This window comes from Lissotriton vulgaris, chromosome 3_1 (assembly GCF_964263255.1).
Source record: "Lissotriton vulgaris chromosome 3_1, aLisVul1.2, whole genome shotgun sequence".
Lineage (NCBI taxonomy): Eukaryota > Metazoa > Chordata > Amphibia > Caudata > Salamandridae > Lissotriton > Lissotriton vulgaris.
Window position 1 is genome coordinate 1,009,968,704 of NC_141689.1, and position 23,379 is coordinate 1,009,992,082.

General features: G+C 42.9%; 1 protein-coding gene across 1 annotated transcript in view; it reads left to right on the plus strand.

Annotated features, from left to right (window-relative positions):
• Positions 1-1,401: 1,401 nt before the first annotated feature.
• LOC147727312 (uncharacterized) overlaps positions 1,402-23,379 on the plus strand; it is a 206,803-nt gene continuing 184,825 nt past the window's right edge. Inside the window, exon 1 of the mRNA XM_086963091.1 lies at positions 1,402-1,559. Coding sequence (XP_086819217.1) covers positions 1,496-1,559 — 64 coding nt within the window. The 5' untranslated portion in view covers positions 1,402-1,495. The remainder of the gene's footprint in view (positions 1,560-23,379) is intronic.

Sequence of the window (23,379 nt, forward strand, 5' to 3'; positions counted from 1 at the left end):
CCAGATGTATCAAGCAGTTTTACCCATTCTGTGTCTATGGGAAAATGTGTTCATACATCTAGCCCTAAATTACCTATTACAACGCAAACCGCTATTGGCAGAATAAGTCAGAATTGTCTGAGGTCACACTGGGCCTGGAATCATTAGGTAGATACAGTTGACTACGGGGCATTCATTCTGTACTACGTTTGATACAATAGCACATTTCTAGACCTAATGTGATGATCATGATATACATTCATGATATTGTAGCTCAAATGTTTCAGCTGTAGTTTCGTAGAACTTGTCATAATTTTAAGATTACAGTTAAAATCCTGGTGAAGCCTACTCCACCATTCAACCGTCTAACCTGAAAAAAATGGCTGTCATTATCAAACAGTTGCCAGATGATGTCTTTGTGAAATGGCTAACCCAGTAGTAAGGGTTCCTTTAACATCATAGGCTTTCTGGTTATTGTAGTTTTAGTTCGTTTCAATTCATCTATCAGCGTACTACATTACACCATGGTTTTGCTCATAGTAGCAGGAAGTTTGGTGGTCGGAAATTTTGTAGTGGCATACTTAGAAATGTTTTGGGCAGCTGCACTTATATTTATTTGTTTATTTGATAAATTGTGCACGTTAAGATCCCCTCTATTGGATGTTTTCGTCCGTGCCCTCTGGGGCTGCCTTTATAGCCTGTGCCTTTTTTGTAACTTGTCTTGTCTTGTTTTGTAAATCTGCAAATTGTCCAGTAAAAAGTACCATTGACCTAATTTTTTCCAAACTTTCTTGAGAAGGACCTCCACAGAAGCCTTTAAGGACCTGCTTGTTAGGCTTGCTCATTTACTGCAATTTAGGTACCATTTTAAGCTCTACCAATTTCAAATATTACCAGGTGCCCTGTTGCCCCGCCTTATTTATGACAATGCAAATGTCACTAGACTAGAGATAAGTTGGTCCCTGGCAGGGAAATCAAACAATGACCACGACACATTGGGAGAAAACTCTCCATGTCACTTTGATAACAAGAAACAAACTTGAAAAGAGAAAACCTTTGCCAGGTGGGCGCACAAAGATTAAATACTATCAAAGAACGTACAAAAATCATCAAACTCTACCTGCTCAGTTACAGAGCGGACATCTTCGGGGCCACCGCATTCCCTAAATAGTATCACAGTGGTTTTAATTGAACCACTTATGGCTACGCAACCATTAAAGGGTGCTTGTGACATGACAAATACCTCTCTGCCTTTGGCAAGCTCTGCGTCTTCGGGCATTTGGAAGCAATCTGTGACTTTCCAGGGTCTGGCCAGTATGCTGAATCTTGGAGCGCTGTGTTTGTTGTGGAGTCGAGTTGCGGCTCTGTGTGTGCTAAATACCAGGACCTGGTCATTTTTTCCTCCTTCCAGTGAAAGTTTGAGAGTTCTACTCTTCAGTCCAGCTTTTGGGTGCCCTGAATAAGCCCATCGTGCGTACTTAATTCCTAGAGTCTGGAAGAGAGCTTCTAAAAGATAATGGCAATTGCTGCATTAAAATGGTGCCTTGTTATTGCTGGGATCACGCTTTGCAAAGCACAAGGTAAGTCACAAAAAAGTTATTATCATTTAGGAATATATTGCGGGGGCAAAATTTGGCGAAACATTGCAGCAAGCGGCAGAGGCGCGGTGAATTCGTGACCTTGATAGGTTTTATGTTGAGGTCACTATCTCTCTAATATACTTTAGAACATATAACTCCTTCTTTATGGCCTTGGCATAAGACAAGGACCTGCCACAGCTATTGTTCTGGTGCGTACATTTGCAACAGTAATGGCAACTAATTTACGAAATTATATGTTTGTATGCTATATTGCTCGATTTATTAAGCAGTAAAAATGAAGTCTTTGGTTGCAAGAATTTACTTAAACACCCAGGCTGTTATGCATGCATATGTAGGTACGTGCGTTATGCGTGCAATAAAATACCAAGTGTTGCTTCCAATCCTGTGTCAATTATGGCTGGTGATTTCGATATGACAAATATTGAAAATGCTAACGTAACCTGATTGTTGCATTTCTCCGTGCACCCATGCTCGAGGAGGCATTTCCTCTTGCCATTGTTGTTCAGGCACCTACTTGCTGGTCCTCGTTGTTAGAGAAAGCTGTGCGGGGCCGCAACCTCGAGAGCACCACATTGTTCTCATACATTTAAATTTTTGGGGGACTACACTCATCTTTTATCTGATTCCATGCTTACATCTCACACACAAAGCAAACAACGCTGTTTGGGAGATGCAGATATTTTATTAGGGAAAACCTCCGGGTTTTTGACAAAGCGCTGACTTACTAGCGCCATTTCTTTCTGTCTACATTTTCATATAGCGCGAACTTTATTCCAAGGTGTCAGAGCGCTTTACAATAGTAAATACTCACTTGTTTTTTGGTATTATCGTGTTGTAAACTCAGTTTGACTTGAATGTTTGTGTGATTTAAAAGCTAAGCACGGTCTGATATTATGCTTATTAATACAAGGTATACTGCCCAGAGCTAGATGCAGCGCAAGCACGTCATGCCTTAAATATGATAACATGCTACATAGGCTAGCATGATTATGCCCTTTGTAAGTGCCACACGGCAAGAACCCAAAGGGCAGGTGGACACGACTGATTTATTGTCACAGGCATGGGTAAATCCAATAAATGTGACTTCTACAAATTGAAAAAGTGGTTCAAAGCTTCAAGAATACACCAAACAGGCAGTGTATGGGTGGTATTCGTGGATAGTTATTCCTTAGGGAGTCTAGCTCTGCTTTGCCTGCTATGTCAGTGCTGTGTATTAGTGGGATTCGTGAACAACTTCTCACTATATCCAATCTAGACAATTGATATGCTCAAGGGCGAGAGTTTGGTACGAGAGGGAGCGCACAATATGATGGGGAGCTCAAGGTGAGTGGATAAGGCAGGGTCAGGGGGTGTTGTAGGTTGTAAGTGAGGGGTCACATTGTGCAAAGATGGAGTGTATGGTGCAAGTGGGGGGCTTGAGAGGATAAGCGGACTATAGGGTGCAAGGAGAGAAGCTAAGTTCAATGGGGTTTGCATGGGGCTCCCTTCTGTTACTAGTCTGTATAGTGCCCACCTCGCTTCTCCCTTTCTCTCTGCTGTTCTCTCTCTCTGTCCCTCGCTTATCTGTCTTTCTTTCTCTTCTGCTAATTTCGCACTTGTGCCACTCTCGCACCTTTCTGACCTTAGTCTCTTCCTTATTTTCTGCCATTTAAAATTCTTCACTCTCGCTTTTTTTTCTGCTTCCAACCCCTTTCACTTGCTGCTTGTCTAGTCCCCAACTCACTAGTTAAGTAAAGTAAGGTAAGTTTATTGCATATGGTCAATTAAAACCTTTACAATTTTGATACATTAAAAAATATTCCAACTGACAATAAAATAGAAGAACATTGACATTCTGTAATGTCCATGTTTTTTTTAATTTTTTTAAAGCGGTCTTGCTTTGTCTGTGTTCTGAAGCATTCGTTGCACTTCTAGCCTTAGATTTTGTCCCGTTGGTCACCATTTTTTCAGTATTCAGTATTAGAAGGCTCGCCTTTTGAAAGAATCTGGCGGCCCTGCAAGCTGTCTGCAGCTGGTGACTGTTCAGTGCTATCATGACAGCTGGGCGACATGTTCTGATTTGGAATAAACGAAATACGTGGAAAAGATAGTAACGTCTCAGATTGGTCAGAGATTAACAGATGCACAATATATGAGTCAAAGTTTCTTCTGCGCGGCCACATAATCTGCAGAGTGAAGTCGGCCATGTTTGCTTCCATGCGGGGTCTGGTCTTTTGAGGTGTAGGTTCCCAGCCGTATTCTTAGTAGCATTTGTTGGATGGCTGGTGTTATATGGTTTACTAAATACGGTTGCGGTGCACATCTCTCGTACGTGGCCAGCACCATCCAGCCATGTTTTTTCTTTGCTAGTGCAGCTTCAACTGTTATCCAGGACTTTTGCTTTGCTGCACCGTTTGCTGCTTTTTTAAAGGCCGCAAAGGTGTGATGGTGTTCCATGCCTCTTGCATGTTAAGATTTATCAGTGCTTCTTCAAGTACTGTGTTCCATGCATTTTTTGCATTTGTTTGGTTGTTCATTTCGGCCCAACTCACTAATTTCTGCCACTTTCTTTTGCCACTTTTCGCTCCTTCCGACCCTTTCCTTGTTCTGAACTTTTTTTTTACCACAGCTTTTTCCTCCTTATAACTCATTTATTTTTTATAGGTTTTATATAGTGCTAGCTAGACTTAAATGTATCAGAGGGATTTAATAAAAAATAGCATAGCATAGATTTACATAGGGTGCATAAAACGATAAATAGAATAACATAGATCTGCGTATGATGCTGGACACTTAGATCCTGAGCATGCATAAATAGAGATAAAGAGAATCAGTAGGCAAAAAATGTGTGTTAACAGTATGTGGACTAATAAGAACAGCATACATTAAAGGAGTGAATGACATATTAGAAAGCCGAAAAAAAATAACCAACTATCACAAATGGTCAAGTCATGGAGAGAGTGAGCGATTGGAGCCTTGTTTAGTTGGAGTGGGTGGTTAAGTATTTGTTGAGGAGAAGGATTTTCAGGTTCCTTTTGAAGCAGGAGAAGGAGGGGTTGCATCAGAGCACTCCAGGGAGTGTGTTACATATCCTGGGTGCATTTCCAGAAAAAGAGGGAGTCTGGGTGGTTTTCATTTTCAGAGGAATGGGAAGTGAGTTGGAGCTTCTCAGAGTTCTTTAGGCTCTTCTTGCTTTCATACGTTTATTGTCTAGATAGTTGTTGGGTATGTGTGAAGGGCTTTGTGTGTGATGCAGGCAGTCTTGTAAATACATCTTCCTTCAATGGGAAGCCAGTTGAGGAACTTGAGAGCTGGTGTGATGTGTTCAAACCGTTTACCACCTGTCTGGCCCCATGTTTAGTACTGACCTTAGGGGAGCTAGGTGAATTTTCACCGCCCCTGTATCCGACATGCTTCTTCCTACCAGCTGCACTCCCTTCCACACCGTGGGGCATCATAAAACCTGGTCTTCCACCCACCGCTGCCTTACTCCGACCCTCTGTCCTCTAAACCCTGGTGTCTGCTCACCAGTCTGTTACCGCGCCAGGCCACACCACACCACACAACACTGAAGAGACTTGTGCTTGCACCACCTGCATTTTCACATGCACCTTGCAACACCCATTGCTCAAGGCTTACATACTGGCCACACCCTTCAACACACACTCTCTCTTACTTACTATCAGCACCCACTGACAGCACAGCACACCTCACTCTCCTGCATGGTACTTAACTCCCTTGTCCTCACCAAACATTCCAAAAAGGTGTAGGAACTGCTGTACGATCATGAAGTGTACCTGCTATTCCTCACATAGACCTGGCTGAACCCCCAGTTGGGCCCCCAGCATTGCCACAGCCACCCCTGCCAGCTACAAAATCACAAGGGCAGACTCACACAGCTGGGCAGTCCTTCTTCTTGTGGGGTGTATAGATCTGGAAGTGATGTGAAAAGCTGGATCTGAGGGTCCAATATTCATACCTGGTGCCCACTGTGAAGTAGGAGAAGATTCTGGAGGATGCTACCCCCAGAGGTGCTAAGAATGTTCCTGTCTGCATTTGCTGGGCCCCATTGTCTGGGGTCACAATAGGCTAGTGAAAAACCATTTATGAGTGTGCTCAGACAGGCCCTTTGTGATGTGTATGAGCGGTGGTGACAGCTTCTCCCTCTCACCAAGTCAGAGATGGCCTATCCTGTCAAAACCTATGGCCCTTTTTTTAACTGTCTCGAAGCATTACACAAGACCAACTTCACCTAGTCATGTGCCCTATTAAACAGGCTTCAGGCACTAAATGGTTAGGAAAAGACTACAACAACTTTCTAAAAGATATTTGGAATGCTGGTCTGCGACAGTGTTACACACATTCAGCAACGCAAGTGTTGACTCGCTAAATACATAAACGGCGAGAATTCTAGACAGACTACCATAAGTTACTCTCATTTACTATTGGCAACAATTGTGCTGAGCTTTTTCATCTGGACCAATTATTTACAGTTCTTGAGCGATTTTATCTTGAGGGTCTTCAGTCTACATATGAACTCTTTGTCCTGAAAATGGTCTACTAGATGTTTCACAAGATAAGACCAAAAAGTCAACATTTGTAGCCCATTTTCGCAAAAATTGTTAAATAGAGGTTAATATATGCATTTTTTAAATGATAATTTTTATGTGTAACTACGTAAAAGAAATGGGTTTTTCGCAAAAATGATCATGATATAAGTTTTTTGTAAAGATCGTCAATCTCAGTCATTTTTGTTTATGTGAATTTTTTTCGGTACCCTTTTGCTACACTATTTTCACATAAATCGATACAGAAAAAGTATACTCCCAATTGGTTGTTCTTTTTGATATATACTTTTGTGATTCTCGTAATTGATTCCAATAATGCATATATCTGCGGCCACTAATATTGTCTCTCCTAATTTGTTTGTAAAAAATCAAGCTGGATTATGTTTAAATGAAATTCATTGAAGGCACTGTTACCTGATACTTACAATTTTCTAAAATTGGAATTTTAAAAAATGTGACCTAAAATTCATCTTCACCATTAAAGAGGGTTTTAAATCACAATTATTTAGATAGATGACTTCACACTCCTCTTTGCTCCCAAGTAAAAGTTATCACTTATTAATAAGTTAACCTAATGTTATCCCATGGGAGAGGTAGACCCCACAGTAGTGAGAAAGCAAATTTAGTCGTTTTTTAATACCAGGACATGTAAAACCTGAAAGTACATGTCCAACTTTTTAAACACATTGCAAACAGCCATCTGGGCTGTTTAGGGCCTACTCTTGGGGTGACTTATATGTAATAAAAAGGGAGGTTTGAGCCCGGCAAGAGGTTTAACTTCCCAGGTTGATATAACAGTATAAATCGGCACACATGGGCTGCAGTTGTTATCGTAAGACATGTTTGAAGGGCTACTTAAGTGGGTGGCACAATGAGTGCTGCAGGCCCAATAGTAGAATTTCATTTACAGGTCCTGGGTACATGTAGTACCACTTAACTAGGGACTTACAAGTACGTTGAAAGTGCCAATTGGCAGTAAGCCAAATTTCCCATGTGTAAAAGAGAGCGCACAAGCACTTTAACCGTGGTAAAGTGTGCAGAGTCCTAAAAGCCAACAAAAAACGGGTTCAGAAAACAGGAGGGTGAATGCAAAAGTTTGGAGGTGATTCTACAGAAAGGATCAAGTGCAACACTCCTCCTGCTTCCACGGGAAACGACCTGTACAACGCGGGCATGTGATGCCGTTAGAACGCGGTCATTACAAAAACCGCGTTGTACCACGCAATGCCATTACTACGCAAGTCATTACTTTGACTTGCAGTAGACGGCGTGCTAACATTAGGAATAGTATAGTTTACTATTCCAACACCTTTCCTACGGTTACATAGGCTGGAGTTGGAATTCTAAATTATAAATTTTTAATGTTAGCATGCCATCTACTGAAAGTCGATGTAATGACTTGCGCGGTAATGGCTTTGCGTGTTAACAACGCGGTCATTGTGATGACTGCGCTGTAATGGCATGCGATGTGATGAATCGTGTTGTAACAAGTCATATTTGCTTCCACACCCTGAAGATGTTCTGGAAAATCTTCAAATTGCTCCCTGCCTGCGCCTAAAAAACCATCACTCAAGCCTTAGTCACAAGACTACTTGACCAGCAAGCAACTCATTAGATGAATCAAAATCATCCATGATTCAACAGCAAGACTCACACTAAACCTCCCATGCTACACACATATTACACCACATCTCAGGGAACTCTGCTGGCTTCTAATACACTAATGGGCACAGTTCAAACTCCTCCTGCACACTTACAAAGTATTACACAACATGGGACCTACCTACCTCAATCTCATTTCGCGAACGTTCCAAGCAACTCCAATCAACCAGACTCCTCTTGCACATATCCCGCGCAGAACCAGAAACATCCCAAAGGTCTTCTCACACATCGCTCCCAATGCCTGGAATGAACTGCCATTACACATTCGAACTTGCTTCTCTCCTTTTGTGTTCTGCGAGTTGCTGAAGACCTAACTTTGAATAGCCTGCTCAGCAGTCCTCATTAGGGCATGCCACACCTCCTTCAGAGGGTGATATTGTGCACTATATACACACATTACATAACAGTATTTTATCAGAAGCATCATGGCATGCGTAATGTATTCAGCAACCAGACTCAAAGCGCATATGCTAAGTCCTTTACTGTTGATCTCCTTCCTACCAGGCAAGCTAATTGAGTATTCAGAAAGCCAAAGAAACAGTGGATAAAAAAGGAGCAGGAGCAAGGGAAGGGAGGAAGAGAAGGGGAAAAAAGAAAAAGTAAATGAGGAAGGAGGCAAAGGAGACAATGAAGGATAAAGAGAAAGGGAGAGAAAAAGTGAAAGCTATATACAAAGACTTACTATGTCTATATGCCTCAGTGAGTACTAGCATTAGGTAGTGCATAAATGGACAAATGACTGGAATATGTGGCATATAGTGGGACTTCCTTACTTGGAATATGTTGTTAATACCAGGCATGGGAGTACTTTGTTGTTTAAATAAATAATTTGAAATTGGGGGAGAAGCTACTGGAACAAATTATAGCAATTATACTTTTCAATAAAGAAGGTGGCACTAATCAGTTTAGTAGCTAATCCGTGTTACTTTGAAGAAATAATTAACCCTATCCATGATGAGTAGAGTGAGTGACACAATTTTCCTGTCCACCACAGAAACCTTCTTCCCCACTGTCCAGTGGGTTTTGTGTACATTTCTAGAGAGTGAAAGGGCACACTTGGATCCAGAAGCGGAAACACAGAGCACCTCAAGTCCACATAAATGGAACTAAACGAAAATTAATCGAAATCTTCACAATAGATATTCTCCTTGAAACCACCAAGTTGCAGACCAAAGATCATTATTTCACAGAGGACAAAGAAACACCAGTAGACTTTTAGAGCTGAGACTAGACTAATACTTATCTGAGTCATGGAAAAAATGCATAGTACCAGATGTGACCATATGTTTTAGACAAATGTCATTATGTATAGTTTAATAAAATTGTGCCTTATACAATTAGGCCTTTTTTAAAAGCAGTCATGAAGAGCGTAACATCATATGTATCTTACGACCACAAAGTACCTTTGAAATCAATAAGTAGCAATGAAATTAAATGAAATTGAAATGAAATTAAATTACATTTAATTTAATTTGTAATGCACTCTAATACCCAAGGGTGTCTTGGTGCGATAAATCAGATTTAAAAGATGAAAGAAAGACTGAAAAATGCAGGAGTGACAACCCCAGTTAAAATGCCTCCTTTTATTGATTTTTTAAATAACCAATTTTTTTAACCTTTACAGAAAGAGAGAAGATCAGTTCCTTTCTTAAGTACCAGCGGCAGTGAATCCCACTACCTTGCTGTGCCTGCCCCAAAACTTTTAACACCCCCCCCCCCCCCCCCCCATGATACTGTTTTAGCCCTTGGAATCGCCAGATTCAAAGAAAAAGAAGATCAAAGCTGCCTTTTTGGAACAGACCTCCGGAATTTGTGTTTAAAATAATCGGGGCCATGCCCATGTAGTGCTTTAAAAGCAATGCAGAGGCCCTTAAACTCAATTCGACTTCTAATCGACAACCAACACAGTATTGGTGGAGCGTTAGAAACCGATTGATATTTTGGGATGGCAGGCAAAAGGCATGCTGCTGCATTTTAGAGAGCTGCAGTTTATTTAAAAATCTTGATTGAATATTAAAAAATAGTGCAGTACAATAGTCAATCTTTGATTAAATAAGTGCTGAGGTTATGGCTTTCTGATGGTCTATGGGAATAAAAGGTAAAACTTTCCTGGGAGTTTTAATCATGAAAAAACACGCAATAGTGTTGGCTTTTATTTGGCCGTTGAAGGATAATTTATTATCGAAGCAGTCTCAAAACTTTTTACCTTAGAGACCAGTTAGGAAGATCTCCCAATTAATGGGGCCACCAACAAGGTGTTCAGAACGAGGTGTCATGTCCAAATAAATGAACCACCGTCTTTCCTGAATTTAACCTGAGACAATTTCTGGACATCCATTACCCAAATTCATGCCTGCAATCATAGAATCTTGGAGCGGTGGGCTCCGTATTACCCACCAATGATGCCTTGATCTGCGTGTCATCAGCATTTGAGACCACTGTAAAGCCAATTACTTTATTGAAGTGGCAAGAGGGGTGACATAAAACGCATCAGACTCGCCAATAAGCCCTGTGGCACCCCACAGGGAAAGGAGAAAGAGGTGGACATAAACCCATCAAGCTTCACCAATTGATCTCTGTCAGTTAGAAATGAATTAATTAGTTCAAGTGCCCTGCCCCGTATGCCCATTGTAAAGAGTTGATTGATGAGAAGACCATGATTGACCATGCTGAACCCCGCAGAGAGGTCCAAGAGTATCAAGGCTAATCTCCTCTGACACATTTATTTGTGCCAGCTCTGTACTATACTGGCATCTAAACCCATAATGGGAGCCATCCAGGACATTGTGCTCCCTAATGAACTGTGATAATTCAAAGTCCACTGCCTTTTCTATGATCTGCGCTGGGAAGGGCAACCTAAAAACCGACTTACAGTTGTTAAGATCCTTGCGATCCAGTTTTTCCAACAAAGGGAGAATAGACGGTTTCTTCCACCCTTAAAACATCTTATTAAAGATATCTTTAAGATAACCAGCTGTGACCTCAGGAGCAAAATGAAGGAACTTGGGAGGACCGGGGTCCCAGGGCGATCCTGACTTTATCTAAGCAAAGAGGGTCTGAGCAAATAGGTCTGAGATAAGATTAAAGGTTTCAAAGATAGGGGTATCATCTGCTCGGATCTCCACAATATGTGTTCCTTCTGAAGTTGGGAAAGTAAGCCCCTCAGTGGGCCCACTATCCACCAAATGAGCAGAGTCAAATAAGTCATAGACTTCATTTAGTTTGGCTTGATAGAAGCCTGCTAAGCGATTTCAAAACTCTTGGTTCACGTTGGTGTTTTTCATTTCAGGGAGTTTGCTCGGCTTTCTTACTAAAGCACAGAGTTTCTCGGACTTGATTTCAGTGCCAATATCGAGTATTTTAGCAGTAGAGACATTGATTTTATAGTCCTGGATTTATTCTTTATAGGAGATTTTATCCGTATAAACGTATAGCGTACGCCATTTCCTCTCAAGCAAACGGCAAATTTGTTTCTGCAATCTGAGACTGTCATCAAATGGAGACCTCCTTTTATTATTAATGATTTTTAAAGGCGCCCAAAGATTAAGATTGCTTGTAATCTAATTATGATAGAAGATGGTGGCCTCTCTATATTGGCTGGAGTTTCAGGTTTAGAGCGAATTAGATGTTTCCTGAAGGTCTCAGGGATAATTTTGTGGAAGAGGTGTAGCGCAGCGGCCAGGGTGCCTGATTTCGGGGTTCACGTTTTGATCCACAGTGCCAGTGGCGGGTCAGCCCAGCACCATGTGACTCTGGGCAATAGCTTGCTTAATCTTCCCGAGGGCCCTCAGCCCCGGGACACAACTTTGGAGGTAGCTGTCAAATACAGGTATTTCATTAATGCCATGGGCGATTTAGAATTTTTGCAGAGGGGGGCATGCAGTGTTGACTGCAGCTTCCAACCAGATTTTTAACATCACAGCTGAGTGATCTGACCAGGCCAAAGTAAAAATAGAAGAAATTCTAAGGTTGGGATTATCTGAAAAAATACCATCCAAAGTATGGCAGGCAATGTGCATAGGACCTTTAACCAACTGCTTAAGACCTACACTTTCCATGAGATCAGAAAAAAATAACGGTTTCTCTGTCTGATGAATCTTTAAGATGCTGATTAACGTCCAGAAGATGGTAAAATCAAGGAAATTAACTTTAATGTTCAGTAGTTGACTACTGTTGTTCAGAAAATTGCCTTTTGTGCCCAGGGTTCTATAAATTAGAGCCCCATTAAAAGAATAATGGTTAGTTAAAACTATTTTGAAAGCTAATGCTTCACAATCTGAGGCAGCCTGTAAGGCCTGAATGGAGACTTTCAAATGATCCCGGTAGATATTTGCTAATCCCCACTTCTTTTTTTTTTTGAACGATCAATCTAGAGATGGCAAACCCAGGGGGGGAGCCATAGGAAGGTCAGGATCCGACCCGGCATCTGCCTAGGTCTCTGTGATAAAAGCCATAACCAGTGCCTGGAGATCTAAAAAATCGGCAAAAGCCAGGGTGTTTTTTATCAATGATCTGGCATTTACAAGCACCACTTTAAAAGTTTTATTTTTGGGCCCTGTATTAGAACATATAGTATCAATGAATTTTGGCCGGGGAGTAGAAACAATAGTGTCATCTGTTAGGAGGATTAAACTTGTACTTTTTAAGTTAGGCAAGGTGCGATTGTCATTTAGGGCAGATCCTAAAGTTTGATAGATCTTGCAATCCCAGCTTGGGATCTGAACAATGCGTAAAATGATCTCTGTAGGAGGCCAATTCCTCTCAGGTATAGGAATACGGGTTAGATTGTTCTAATAATTAAATGGCATGATGGCTGGTGCTAAGCGCGACCGAACCGCTGACAGGCACCGACAGGCTTGCCTTCGCCACGCTGGCAGCATGCCCACTGCACGTGTCTGTGGCGCGTCAGTGAAGTCTTGTGTTTTAAATAGGGAATAAAGAGAAACAGCTAGAGTGCCAACCCCCACACACCAACTGCACCAGCAGTTGAAGGGTCCCTCTTCAACTCAATCACTTTCTCCACGCAAACGGGAAACCCCGTAGTGGAACGGAGAGTGGGGCAAGAGAAAGCGAGTAAGAGAATTCCCCCCAGCCAGCACAATTCAGAAAAGAGGTAAATCAGAGCAAAGAGAGGTTATAACAAAGAAAAAAGAACTACTCCCCACAATTTAAAAAAAATGAAATTCACTGTACCCCTTAAGTAAAACATGTGACTAGATAAAAATTTACTTAAAACCAACAGAAATTCAACAAAAGATAATATGAGTCCCTACTGGCCTTAATGACCACTGCACATCAGCTAAGTCATGTGTGTTAAATAGGGTATAGAGAGAAACAGCTAGAGCGTCAACCCCTACCACTCCTACTGGCACCGGAAGTAGGAGGGGCCCGCTCCAACTCACACGCTCTCTCCATGCAATTGGGAATCCCCATAGTTAAACTGAGAGCAGGTGGAAGGAAGAGTGAGAAAGAGGATTTCTCCTAACTAGCACAATTCAGAAAAGAGGTAAACCAGAGCCAAGAAAGGTAACAACAAAAAAAATAAAAGAACTAGTCACCACAATTTTGCAGAAATTATATGCACTGTGCCCCCACATAAAACGTGTGACCAGATAAAAATGTACTTAAAAACAACAGAAATTTAACGAAAGATAAAACCAGTCCTTACTGGCCTGAATGAATGCACTACAGCAATAGGATCATACTCACAAGAGCACCAATACAGTTTTGAGGAGCTAGATAATATATACACACGTGGTGTTTCTTTGATCCTATGTAATTTTATCGATTGGTGGTTGGCCACTTTTTTGTTCCAATGAATATATATATTCGGGAGAGGACAAGTCCCAGACACGAGGATTTGCAGTGCCTTTAGTTAGAGGTAAAAAAGTATCCAAAAGCCTTTGGATAGTAGACAAAATAGCCATCATCTTTAAGATTGATCCAATCCTCAAGGTGAAATGAGTAAGTTACTAGCATGTATGGTTCACCCATTCCTGCTCACTATTATTATTTGGAGGATAAGTTTGGTGAGTATCCCTTACTCCCAGTGGCTACATACTAGAGCTTATTAGAGCAATTCTTGTATACAATATAGGCACAAACCTAAGCATATGATGGCAATATGAGGTTCTCTAGTGTAATTGGGCATATAATGGCAAAACATGATATGTAGTGGAAGTACCTGGGCCTATGATCCAATGACAGGCTTGGGAATATTTGGGCATAGTATCAAGTATGCAACATTTTTTGCAGCCTTCTCAAAGGTCTATTTCAAGAGACATTGAATAGATGTGAAATCTAAGAATGAATTAACCCACATCTTCTAGGTCTATTTATTTACTTAGGAGATTATTGACTAAAGCAACACCATCCAAGATGCACATTACTGTCAGCCTTAATTTTGTAAACATTTCATGTTGTATGATATCTGGCTTTTCATCATTGTCATCCCAGTTTCTCGCCTTTATCTGGACCCTATTTTATTGCTGTTTTTTAGACTTTGCACACTGGCGGACTGCCGTCCAGAGCATGTACTCTGACCCCTAGAATATGTTTAAATTGGGTTATTTCTGATGGGCACATTTAACTTGACTGAACATACCTAGCATATTGTCTAAAAGGTGCTCCAAGGTCCTAGAAGTTAAATACCACTATTATTGCAGTGAAAACATGCCTACAATTGAACCCTGAGTAGCCTGACTGCTCCAGTTAAAGATCTGCATAACCCCTTTCAGGAAGGAAAAGCCTTCCTTTTAAATGTCAGTATATCAATGAGTGGTCCCAGTAACGGTACATCTGACAGTGTCAAAAAGATATATAATCACGTTTTTACAAAATCAAAAAATATATATTTTTGCAATAGTGTTATTTAATCACACTGAACTCATATTTTAATTGAGAAAATATTAAAAGATTTTTGCAAGTGCTCAGCTGGAAAAGGGAAAAAGAATACGGAAAAGTTGGTTATTTGGTTGAGGATAGCAGGGTATGTGAAGTTAAAGTGTAGTGCGTGTCACAATTTACCATTTACTTGGCATGTCCTTTAGCCAAAGGATTTCACATTTCCAATGATTAATGCAATGTATCATATTGCCATGTACGAAATGCAACATAACACAGTAAAACAAATACAGTTGATAATACTGGCAACATATGGAGTGTCGACGTTTCGACCCCTGAATGAGTGTAGGTCCTTGCAATCCTTACAAACGGGTCTTCCTCAGGACTATAGTGGGGGTAGGCCAGGTGGGTGGGTAGGGACACCCAAGAGTAAAATACAAAAAAGTTTACCACTTCTAACTGCTAGACAAGGCAAGTGTGCATCAATAAGTGTACCAATCCCTGTAATTGCCGTGACAAAATGATGAGGGACCTCACAAGAATTAGAGGTGAGACCGGTCGGGCTCAAAGGCTCCAAGTGGATGACAGCGGAAAACACCAGCCTTTTATAAGGTTTATTTAATAACCCCTCACATATGATAGGGTTAGGTATTATTACATTGGTTAGTAAATGTAAATCTCTTACTAGGTGGGAGAGTCAAGTCTTAACTGTCCAATCCATGTCATTCGTATCAATCCATAAGATTCATATTTCAAAGAAGGAAACCCTTGTTGCCTCACAAGGGTTAAAACTAAAATTGTAGGAAAAAGGGGGAAAAATATAACTGCTTAAAAAAAAGAACATTAGATAACAGACAAACTGTCGCTAGATTACTAAAACCACAGTTAGCAGGCTAAAGTAATAAATACCTGTCCGTAGCTTCAAATGAGAATCAAACCCTTTTGCCACCCCAATCTGAAAACAAAATGTAAAGGGAATATCAAACTCCTCTTTTGCAAAAAGACATTTGTACCAAATTGAATAAAAGATTCTGCTAGCTCAAATCTCTGAAAAGATAGGCAAAACTCACTGGGCCTCATTTATGAAAAGTGACGCATCGCTGTGTGAAAACAGCGATGCATCACTTTTCACTGCGCCCTCCTTGCGATTCCAATGAAGCGTCATATTTACAGTATGACTCATCATGGCGCAAGGAGTTACAGATACGTCAGTATTTCTGACGTATCTGTAGGCGCAAAAGTGACGCATTGCTGGAGTGTTTCACAAAAGTGACGCAACTCCATCAATGTGTCCTTTCACATGGGGCAAGCCCCATGTGAAAGGGCCTGCGTCAGCCTTACGCCTGCTGTGAGGCAGGCGTAAGAAATTGACGCATTTGTGTCCTAGATTTGGTGCAGTGAAATATTATAGATATCACGGCGTCACTTCTATGACCCTTTCTTGCGTCAGAACGCCCCCCTGCATACATTATATCTGGCGTAGGTATAATGTAGCGCAGGGGTTTACAAAGTGACGCATCTACCTAGATGCGTCTCTTTGTAAATATGGTGCAACAAGGCACATTTTTTACGCTGCTGGTGTGTCACAAAAAGTGATGCACAGGCGGTGTAAAAGTGACGCACGGCCTCATAAATGAGGCCCACTGTGTTTACAAGATTAACAGTGTAAGCGATGGTGGTCGTGCGGTGCTGAATCTACAAGGAAAGGAAGAAATCAGGGACTTCATTATGGGAAAACAGTTCCAAGCACCTCAGTATCAAATGAAAAACGTCTCGCATTAACGCTCACATAGACTACTAAACTTACCGCTACTCGCTAGTGAAGCTCCGCACAAATGGAAAGGAACCGGAGCGGTGGCACGTGATCTATTTAAATAGGGCCAAACTTTCTCCGTGAGTGTCAGCGTCCTGCAGTCGCTAGATGCTAGAGATAATCAAGTGCCTGACTAAAGGAAATGTCTTGTTATAATAATTGATAAACAACAGCTATACATACGCTGAAGTGTATTCTCAGGGTAACAAGCAGAATGGGGGCATCTTGGTTGCATTACACTTCGAAATCTACATGTGTGGGAAGGGACCTAGAGCAAGCCACTCAATCATGAGGCACGCTAATTGCGCATGACTAGAGTCAAGTTAGTTGGGTCCTTTTATGATGGTGTCCAAACGGGCTATCTATTTACACTCTTGTGTGTTCAGGATTGATGCTATGTTGCCCCCTCTAGGGCCCAACGTGGCTTTCTCTATTAACAAACACTGTAGCTGATCAGCAAGTCATCCTGATGAGACCTTGTAGCCCTCAAGGTAGAGTGCAAGGCATTTACAAGTGGGACAAGTTAAAAATGACTTTTGCTATGTTCTTACAGTGACAGGGCCCAATATGTTATTTTCACTGTGGTAGACCGAGCTTTCCAGTGTACAAAATCAGAGAACAGATTAAAATAATAAGACTGTAAATTAGAAAAGGGTCCCGCTAGAACCACCATTTTTAATAGTTTAAAAAAATCTAAATCAAGAGTGAAGTCGGCCACTGCGATCAGTCCATTGGGGCTGAGGGGCCATGCCTCTTCATCTTTTGCCCCTCATGAACAGTGTCGGTCAGGCTGAGCAAAGGTCGGCCTGACAGACAATTTCAGGTCAGGCAGCCAGGAGCTAGACATGCCTTAAGTGCAAAGGCTGCTGCCTGCCTGAGCAGAACTTTGTTGGGCTAAGGAAGTCACAGCTCCTGAGCGCGTGACCTCCTCAGCTCAGCAAAGGACCTCAAGGCCCTCCCCTTTATGATGAGGAGAAGCTTCACTCATTGCCTCACACCTGGGTGCTTCAGTTTTAATCCATGAAGCACCCAGGATTGAGTGTCAATCAGTGACAGTTTGTTGCAGATTCGGGTGGGGTCAGCAGTCTCCCTGACCCCATCCCACTCTGTGACAACTTAGGGACTGTTGCCTTTCCTTACTGGCTGACCTCAGATCAGCTAATGAGGTAAGGCAGCAGTCTCAAGCATCATGGGACCTCCGACGCAGAGGTAAGTGTGTGATTTTTTTTATTAATGTTTGGTGTGTGTGTGTATGTTTGAATATTTAGGAAATAGAGTTGAGTGAATGGATGTGTGTGTGCACGCATGTGTGAATGCATGGTTGAGAGTGTGTACATGTATGTGTGCATTTGTGTCCCATCCCGCCTCTCTCCTACAATTACCAGCCACCACTGGAAGTCAGACTTTCGATAAATATTAATGAAAAGTACCTTGGTGTGAAATACCTCCCAGGAGCAAAAAACAGGCTTCCCAGAATTGGTTGAGATGACTGATCTGAGCTCAACAGAATATACAGGTGGGGGCTGTGGTCATCCTGTGACACCACAAGGACAAGTCTGTTGAGACTAAGCATGGGCGAATTTTGCGAATCTGGCGTTCATGAATTTTGCGAATTTGCGAACTCGCAATCCGCAAAATCCGCTGATTTTTTTTTTTGTGTTTGCAAGGGTTTCTGCCAGTTCGCGAGGATTTTGTACCAGTTCGCGATTGCGAACTTACTTGTCGGCAAGCAACGGTCGCGACTATGTTGTTTCTACGTCTGGTTCATCATCACAGGTTCACAGCACCCTCTGTTTCAACACTGCCACCCTCTGTTTCACCCATGCCACCCTCTGGTACATCAATGCCACCCTCTGGTTCATCATCATCACTGTAGATTATGGGGGGAAAAGCAAGCACACCTGCCTTGCTTCAACTGACATGAATTAATTTGGGGTTGATTTATTAATGTGTCACTGTTTTAAAATTCCTGTCTGGCACTTGCTTCCTTATCTGTAATTTACTTTCCGTTGCAGTGCAATTTTTTTTTTCCAGGACCTTTGTGGCCGAATATTAGCTATTCTATGATCCGGCTGTGAGGGTCAGAGCAGGGTCATACAATTGTTGCAACTAGCAACTGAACTCTGGAAGGGCCCCAGTCAGGAAACACTACAGGGAATGGTTACTAATGATGAATTTGAACTTTTGCACCTGCTGCTGAGTGCTTTCAGTTTAGCAAAACTCGTTTTTCTGCAGAACAGCAAATGTAATGCCCCAAACAAACTTACTTGTTAAAGTTTATTTCTAATCCAAAAGTGATCCAAAGAAAGTCAAAAGGCCTCAAATCCAAAAAAAGGGCAGGCAAATGTCAACCTGAGGAGTTATTCTGATAAAAATCATCATTTTCAGAAGGTCTATGCTGCTTGTTAGTGGATTTCTTGTGCAGAATTGCACATTTTGTAATTTCGCAAGATTGTTGCTGCCTGCCGCACCTACATGTTCGCAATTGCGAACTTGCACCGCACGCCGCAAAATTGTATCACCAAGAAAAAAAAAACTGCTGCGTGCGAATTTGCGGATTTTCGGTAAATTCGTGAGCGTTCGCGGATCGAGAATTTACCGAAAATCCGCAAAATCCGCGAGCATAACGGATTTTCCGCCCACCCTTAGTTGAGACACAAGTAACACTTGGTGCTCACGTGAAAAGGAGAGAAAAGGATACCAAGAAAATTTGTGTTTGTCCCCTGTCTGCTTGCTGAAGGTTGCATTTGTCATTCCAGACTTCTTTTTCCTGGTTTGTTGTGCAGTAGTCTCCACAGTGATTAAACCTACAGTCCTTCCACATCTAAATTTGGCTGGTGGAACATTATCTAAGTAGTGTGTATACGTGTTTGCCACTGCAGCAAGGATATTACATCAGGCCCTTAGTCGGACGGTTCAAACTTTGACTAACATGAACCTTGGTGGTGTATCCAATTCACACTTCATTGCGGTCGACCGCAAATTGTGCCTAGGTCCTGATCTACTGCAACCATTGTCTAGCATTAGCCTTTGTTCTTCGCAGCACTATTTTTACTATTAGAGTTTTGTCATTGTGGCGTTATTTTGTTTACTACATTTTACTCTAGTTTCCTAATTTCATTTGTGATTTTAATTGTTTGGTGCAGCCCCCGTCCTTCAAAAATTAAATGGGCCCTGGCAGGGACACAGTTGAAGAAAAGGCTCATGCCTGAAGTATTTTCAGCTGCTCCCTGCAGACAGGAGCAATGCCAGCTCACGCTGGAGGCGGGGATCCAGCTGGGGCCATGTGGGCATTGGCGCTCTGTGCATGCCCTCCAACAATGAGGAAATAAGTGCCCAGGGTGGGCTTCAGGGAATCAACCCGTTATAGGCCAGGCCCTGGGGGAATAGGGTCCTGGGAGCTGAAATCGACCTAATGAGGGGGTCTTGGAAAATGGGGTCCACAGGACCCAAAACAGCCCATGGGGGGAGGGGGGGTTTGGTGCTCCCTCCCTATTCATAATGTGGTAGGGCCCCAGGAGATGGGGTCTATGGGGCCAAAATCAGCCCATGGAAGGAGGCTGTGTGGCCCCTCTTTCCCATTTGAATATTGGCTGGGCTCTGCATGCCCTCCCTCCACCATTATTAATTAACTAGGCCCCGGGGGATGGGGTCCCTGGGTCAATATTGGCCTTGGGAGGGGGACTGAGTGCCCCCCCCCCTTCTTATAAATATGGCCGGACCCTGGGCAATGGGGTCTTCAGTGCCAGAAATCAGTCTTGGGAGGGATGCTACATGCCTAACTCCCCATTTACATGGGTTTGTTTCATGCAGGGGGCTGGCTGCAGACCCTATGGCCACCCCTCTGCTGTGCACATCCAAAGGCCATGCGCAGCAGGGGGTTGGCTGTATGGGGGTTTGGCTGCAGGGCCTGGCCACAGGTAGGTCCTGCGGCCAACCCCTGCATGAAAGATCATGTGCGCAGCGTGGTGTTGGCTGCATGTGGGTGTTAGTGGCCAGGCCCTATGGCCACCACCCACTGTGTTAAAAAAAAGTATAAATTCACTGAGAAAGCCAAAGGTTACTGGGATGTTGTAGTTAGGAAACAGAATTTTAAAAAACATTGAAATTCAGTAAAAAACATAGGTTACTGGGCCATTATAGCTAGGTTCACAATTTACACACATAACTGTAGAAATGAGCAGTTAGAGTCAGAGTTATCTCAAGTAACCAAAACACGTGCAGTAAAGTAGCTGTAACCTGCACCCTCACCAGGCACAGCTACTAACCCCATATATTACATCAGTCATGATATTTTTTATGACATAATTAACAATATTGCATCACCATTTGCAATACAATTATTGATGGGCATGGATGGGGCACAAGTTACAGTTTCCTATTCCTATGGGCATGAGTTATACTTACTTAACATAACTCTAACAGCTAATGTGTGTATATATATATATATATATATATATATATATATATATATATATATATCTGTGGGTGTGTGGGCGTGTTTCCATAGTTCTATCATTCATTATTATAAAAACAAAAAACACATATAGGGACCTATCACAAAGAAATTTTACAGTATGTAATGTCTAAAATGGGAATATTTCGAAAATAGTAATGTAGAATGAGTATAGAAAGAAATGTATCGTGCCACCTTTTTAATTTTACTAATTAAGACCTGTGCATTTCAGGACTGACTGACAAAGGCATTTATAAATAAATACATCTACTTGTAAAGCGCCATGGTTACACTAATGCCAGTGTGTCCCCGCGCTGCGGTAAGAATAGCTGTGGTCAACCCAGAACCCTCTGACTTATCCTTGAGGAAAAAGATATGTTTTTAGGTTTTTCCTAAAACATTTTTCTTGGGTCTCCATCCAGAGCTCCATCGGGAGGGCCTTCCATTGTTTAGCCCCCAATAGGCGAAAATATCTGCCACCCACCCTCACCTTTTTTATGGCTGGCAAACATACCAGACCAACCCCACCCAACCTCAGCAGACGTGAAGGGATGTGCAGGGACACAAGGTCAGTTAGATAAGCAGGAGCCTTTTCCTGCAAAATATTATGGCAGTGCTTTAAAGGCAACTCTTTCTTTTATCGGGAGCCAGTGAAGTGCCGCCCATGCTGTCCTGGCTGAAGATCTTCTCAGGCGTCTCAGAATGAGGCGGGCTGCTGCATTTTGCACTTCCTGCAGGCCCATTAAGCATCTGGCTGGAGGGCCTAGATACAAGATGTTCCCGTAGTCTAGGCGAGAAGTCGCTAGTGCATGGACTAGTGTCTTCCTAGCTGCCATAGGTAGTAGATCCAAGGTTTTACGCAGGACCCTCAGAATTCCAAAGCACGTCCCTGCCACCTGTTTGGTTTGGTAGTCACAAAAGAGGTTAGGATCTAGCCAAACTCCCAGGTTTTTTGCCTGTGCACATGGCGTAGGTACCGCCCCCTGGTCCTGAGGCCAGCATGCCAACGACCACACAGTAGGGGCCCGCCACACCACCAGCACCTCCGTCTTATCACCGTTCAGCCTCAGGCAGTTATCAGCCATCCATGCCACCAATTCTTGCATGCATGCCCTGAAGCTGAAGGCGGCCGACTCTGGCGCCTGGGTTAGGGAGACCACCAGCTGTGTGTCGTCCGCTTAGGATCCGACCCTGATCCCAAACCTCTCCGCAATCTTGCCACGGGAGCAACATAGATATTAAACAAGGTTGGGCTCAAGGTCGATCCCTGCGGAACACCTTGTCTCAGCTTGATGACCCGGGAGTAGTACTCGCCATGTCTCACCTGGAAGCACCGCCCCGACAGAAAATATTTTACCCAGCCCAAAGCTTTGCCCGACACCCCACCCTTCTGCAAGCACTGTACCAGGGTGTGGTGGGCTACAGTGTCAAAGGCGGCGCTTAGGTCTAACAAAATTAAGGCCGCCATTTGACCTGCATCCACAAATTGTCGGATGGAATCAATGGCAAAGTGTAGAGCCGATGCGATCGAATATCTGCCTCGAAAGCCAGACTGGGTAGGGTGCAGAAGCTCATATTCCTCCATGTGAGTCGTTAATTGTACATTCGCTACTTTTTCAGCCACATTAGCGAAATATGGCAAAAGGGAGATAGGGCGTAAGTTGTCTAAACGCTCTAACCCAAGGTGCGGTTTCTTTGGGAGCTGCAGAACCACAGCTTCCTTCCAAAAGTCAGGGACGCAACAAGTATCAAAGGAGGTTGACACCAGGTGCCTTATAAAAGGCTCTAGGCATTCCAGACTCCCCTTTAACCTTGTAGGCGGAGCTGGGTCCTTAGGAGAACCAGACTTAATGCTGCTACAGATTTTAATCAGTTGTTCCGGGGAGGGGGTATCGAAAATTCTTTCAGCCCTCCTCCTTCCTCCATACGTACTCCATCTTCCATCCCAATCTCGCCGCTCCTTGCTACTTCTGGGAAGGTGGAATATATTTTTTCCACTTTTTGGGAAAAGAATTCGGCTATCTGGTTACAAAGCCCCTCTGAAGCCGGTGCTGCTAAGCTGGTAGTGGAGGTTAGCTCTTTGTAAACCTTAAAAAGTTCCCGGGTTGAGCTACTGGCTGGATAAATTCTGTCTTGAAAGTGCTCTGCCTTAGCCTTTCTAATAAGTTTGTGGTAGTTCCTTAACTCCTTTCTGTAAGACTCTTTCCCCTGCTCCGAGTAGTCTACCCTCCAGAGCCTTTCTTGCCGTTTACATTCCGCTTTCGCTGCTCTCAGAGACTCTGAGTACTACGGGGCAGATTTCTGGGTTCTGAACTGTTTTTTCTTAGCCCATGGGGCCATACAGTCCAGAGCCTCCATGATGCAACAATCTAGGTTTTTACAGGCTAGTTTCGCATCACTGCCCCCTGGCGGGCCATCCCTCCCCAAGGCCTTCGTGAAAAGCTCCTGCGAGAAAACCCCCCACCTCCTACAGACCGC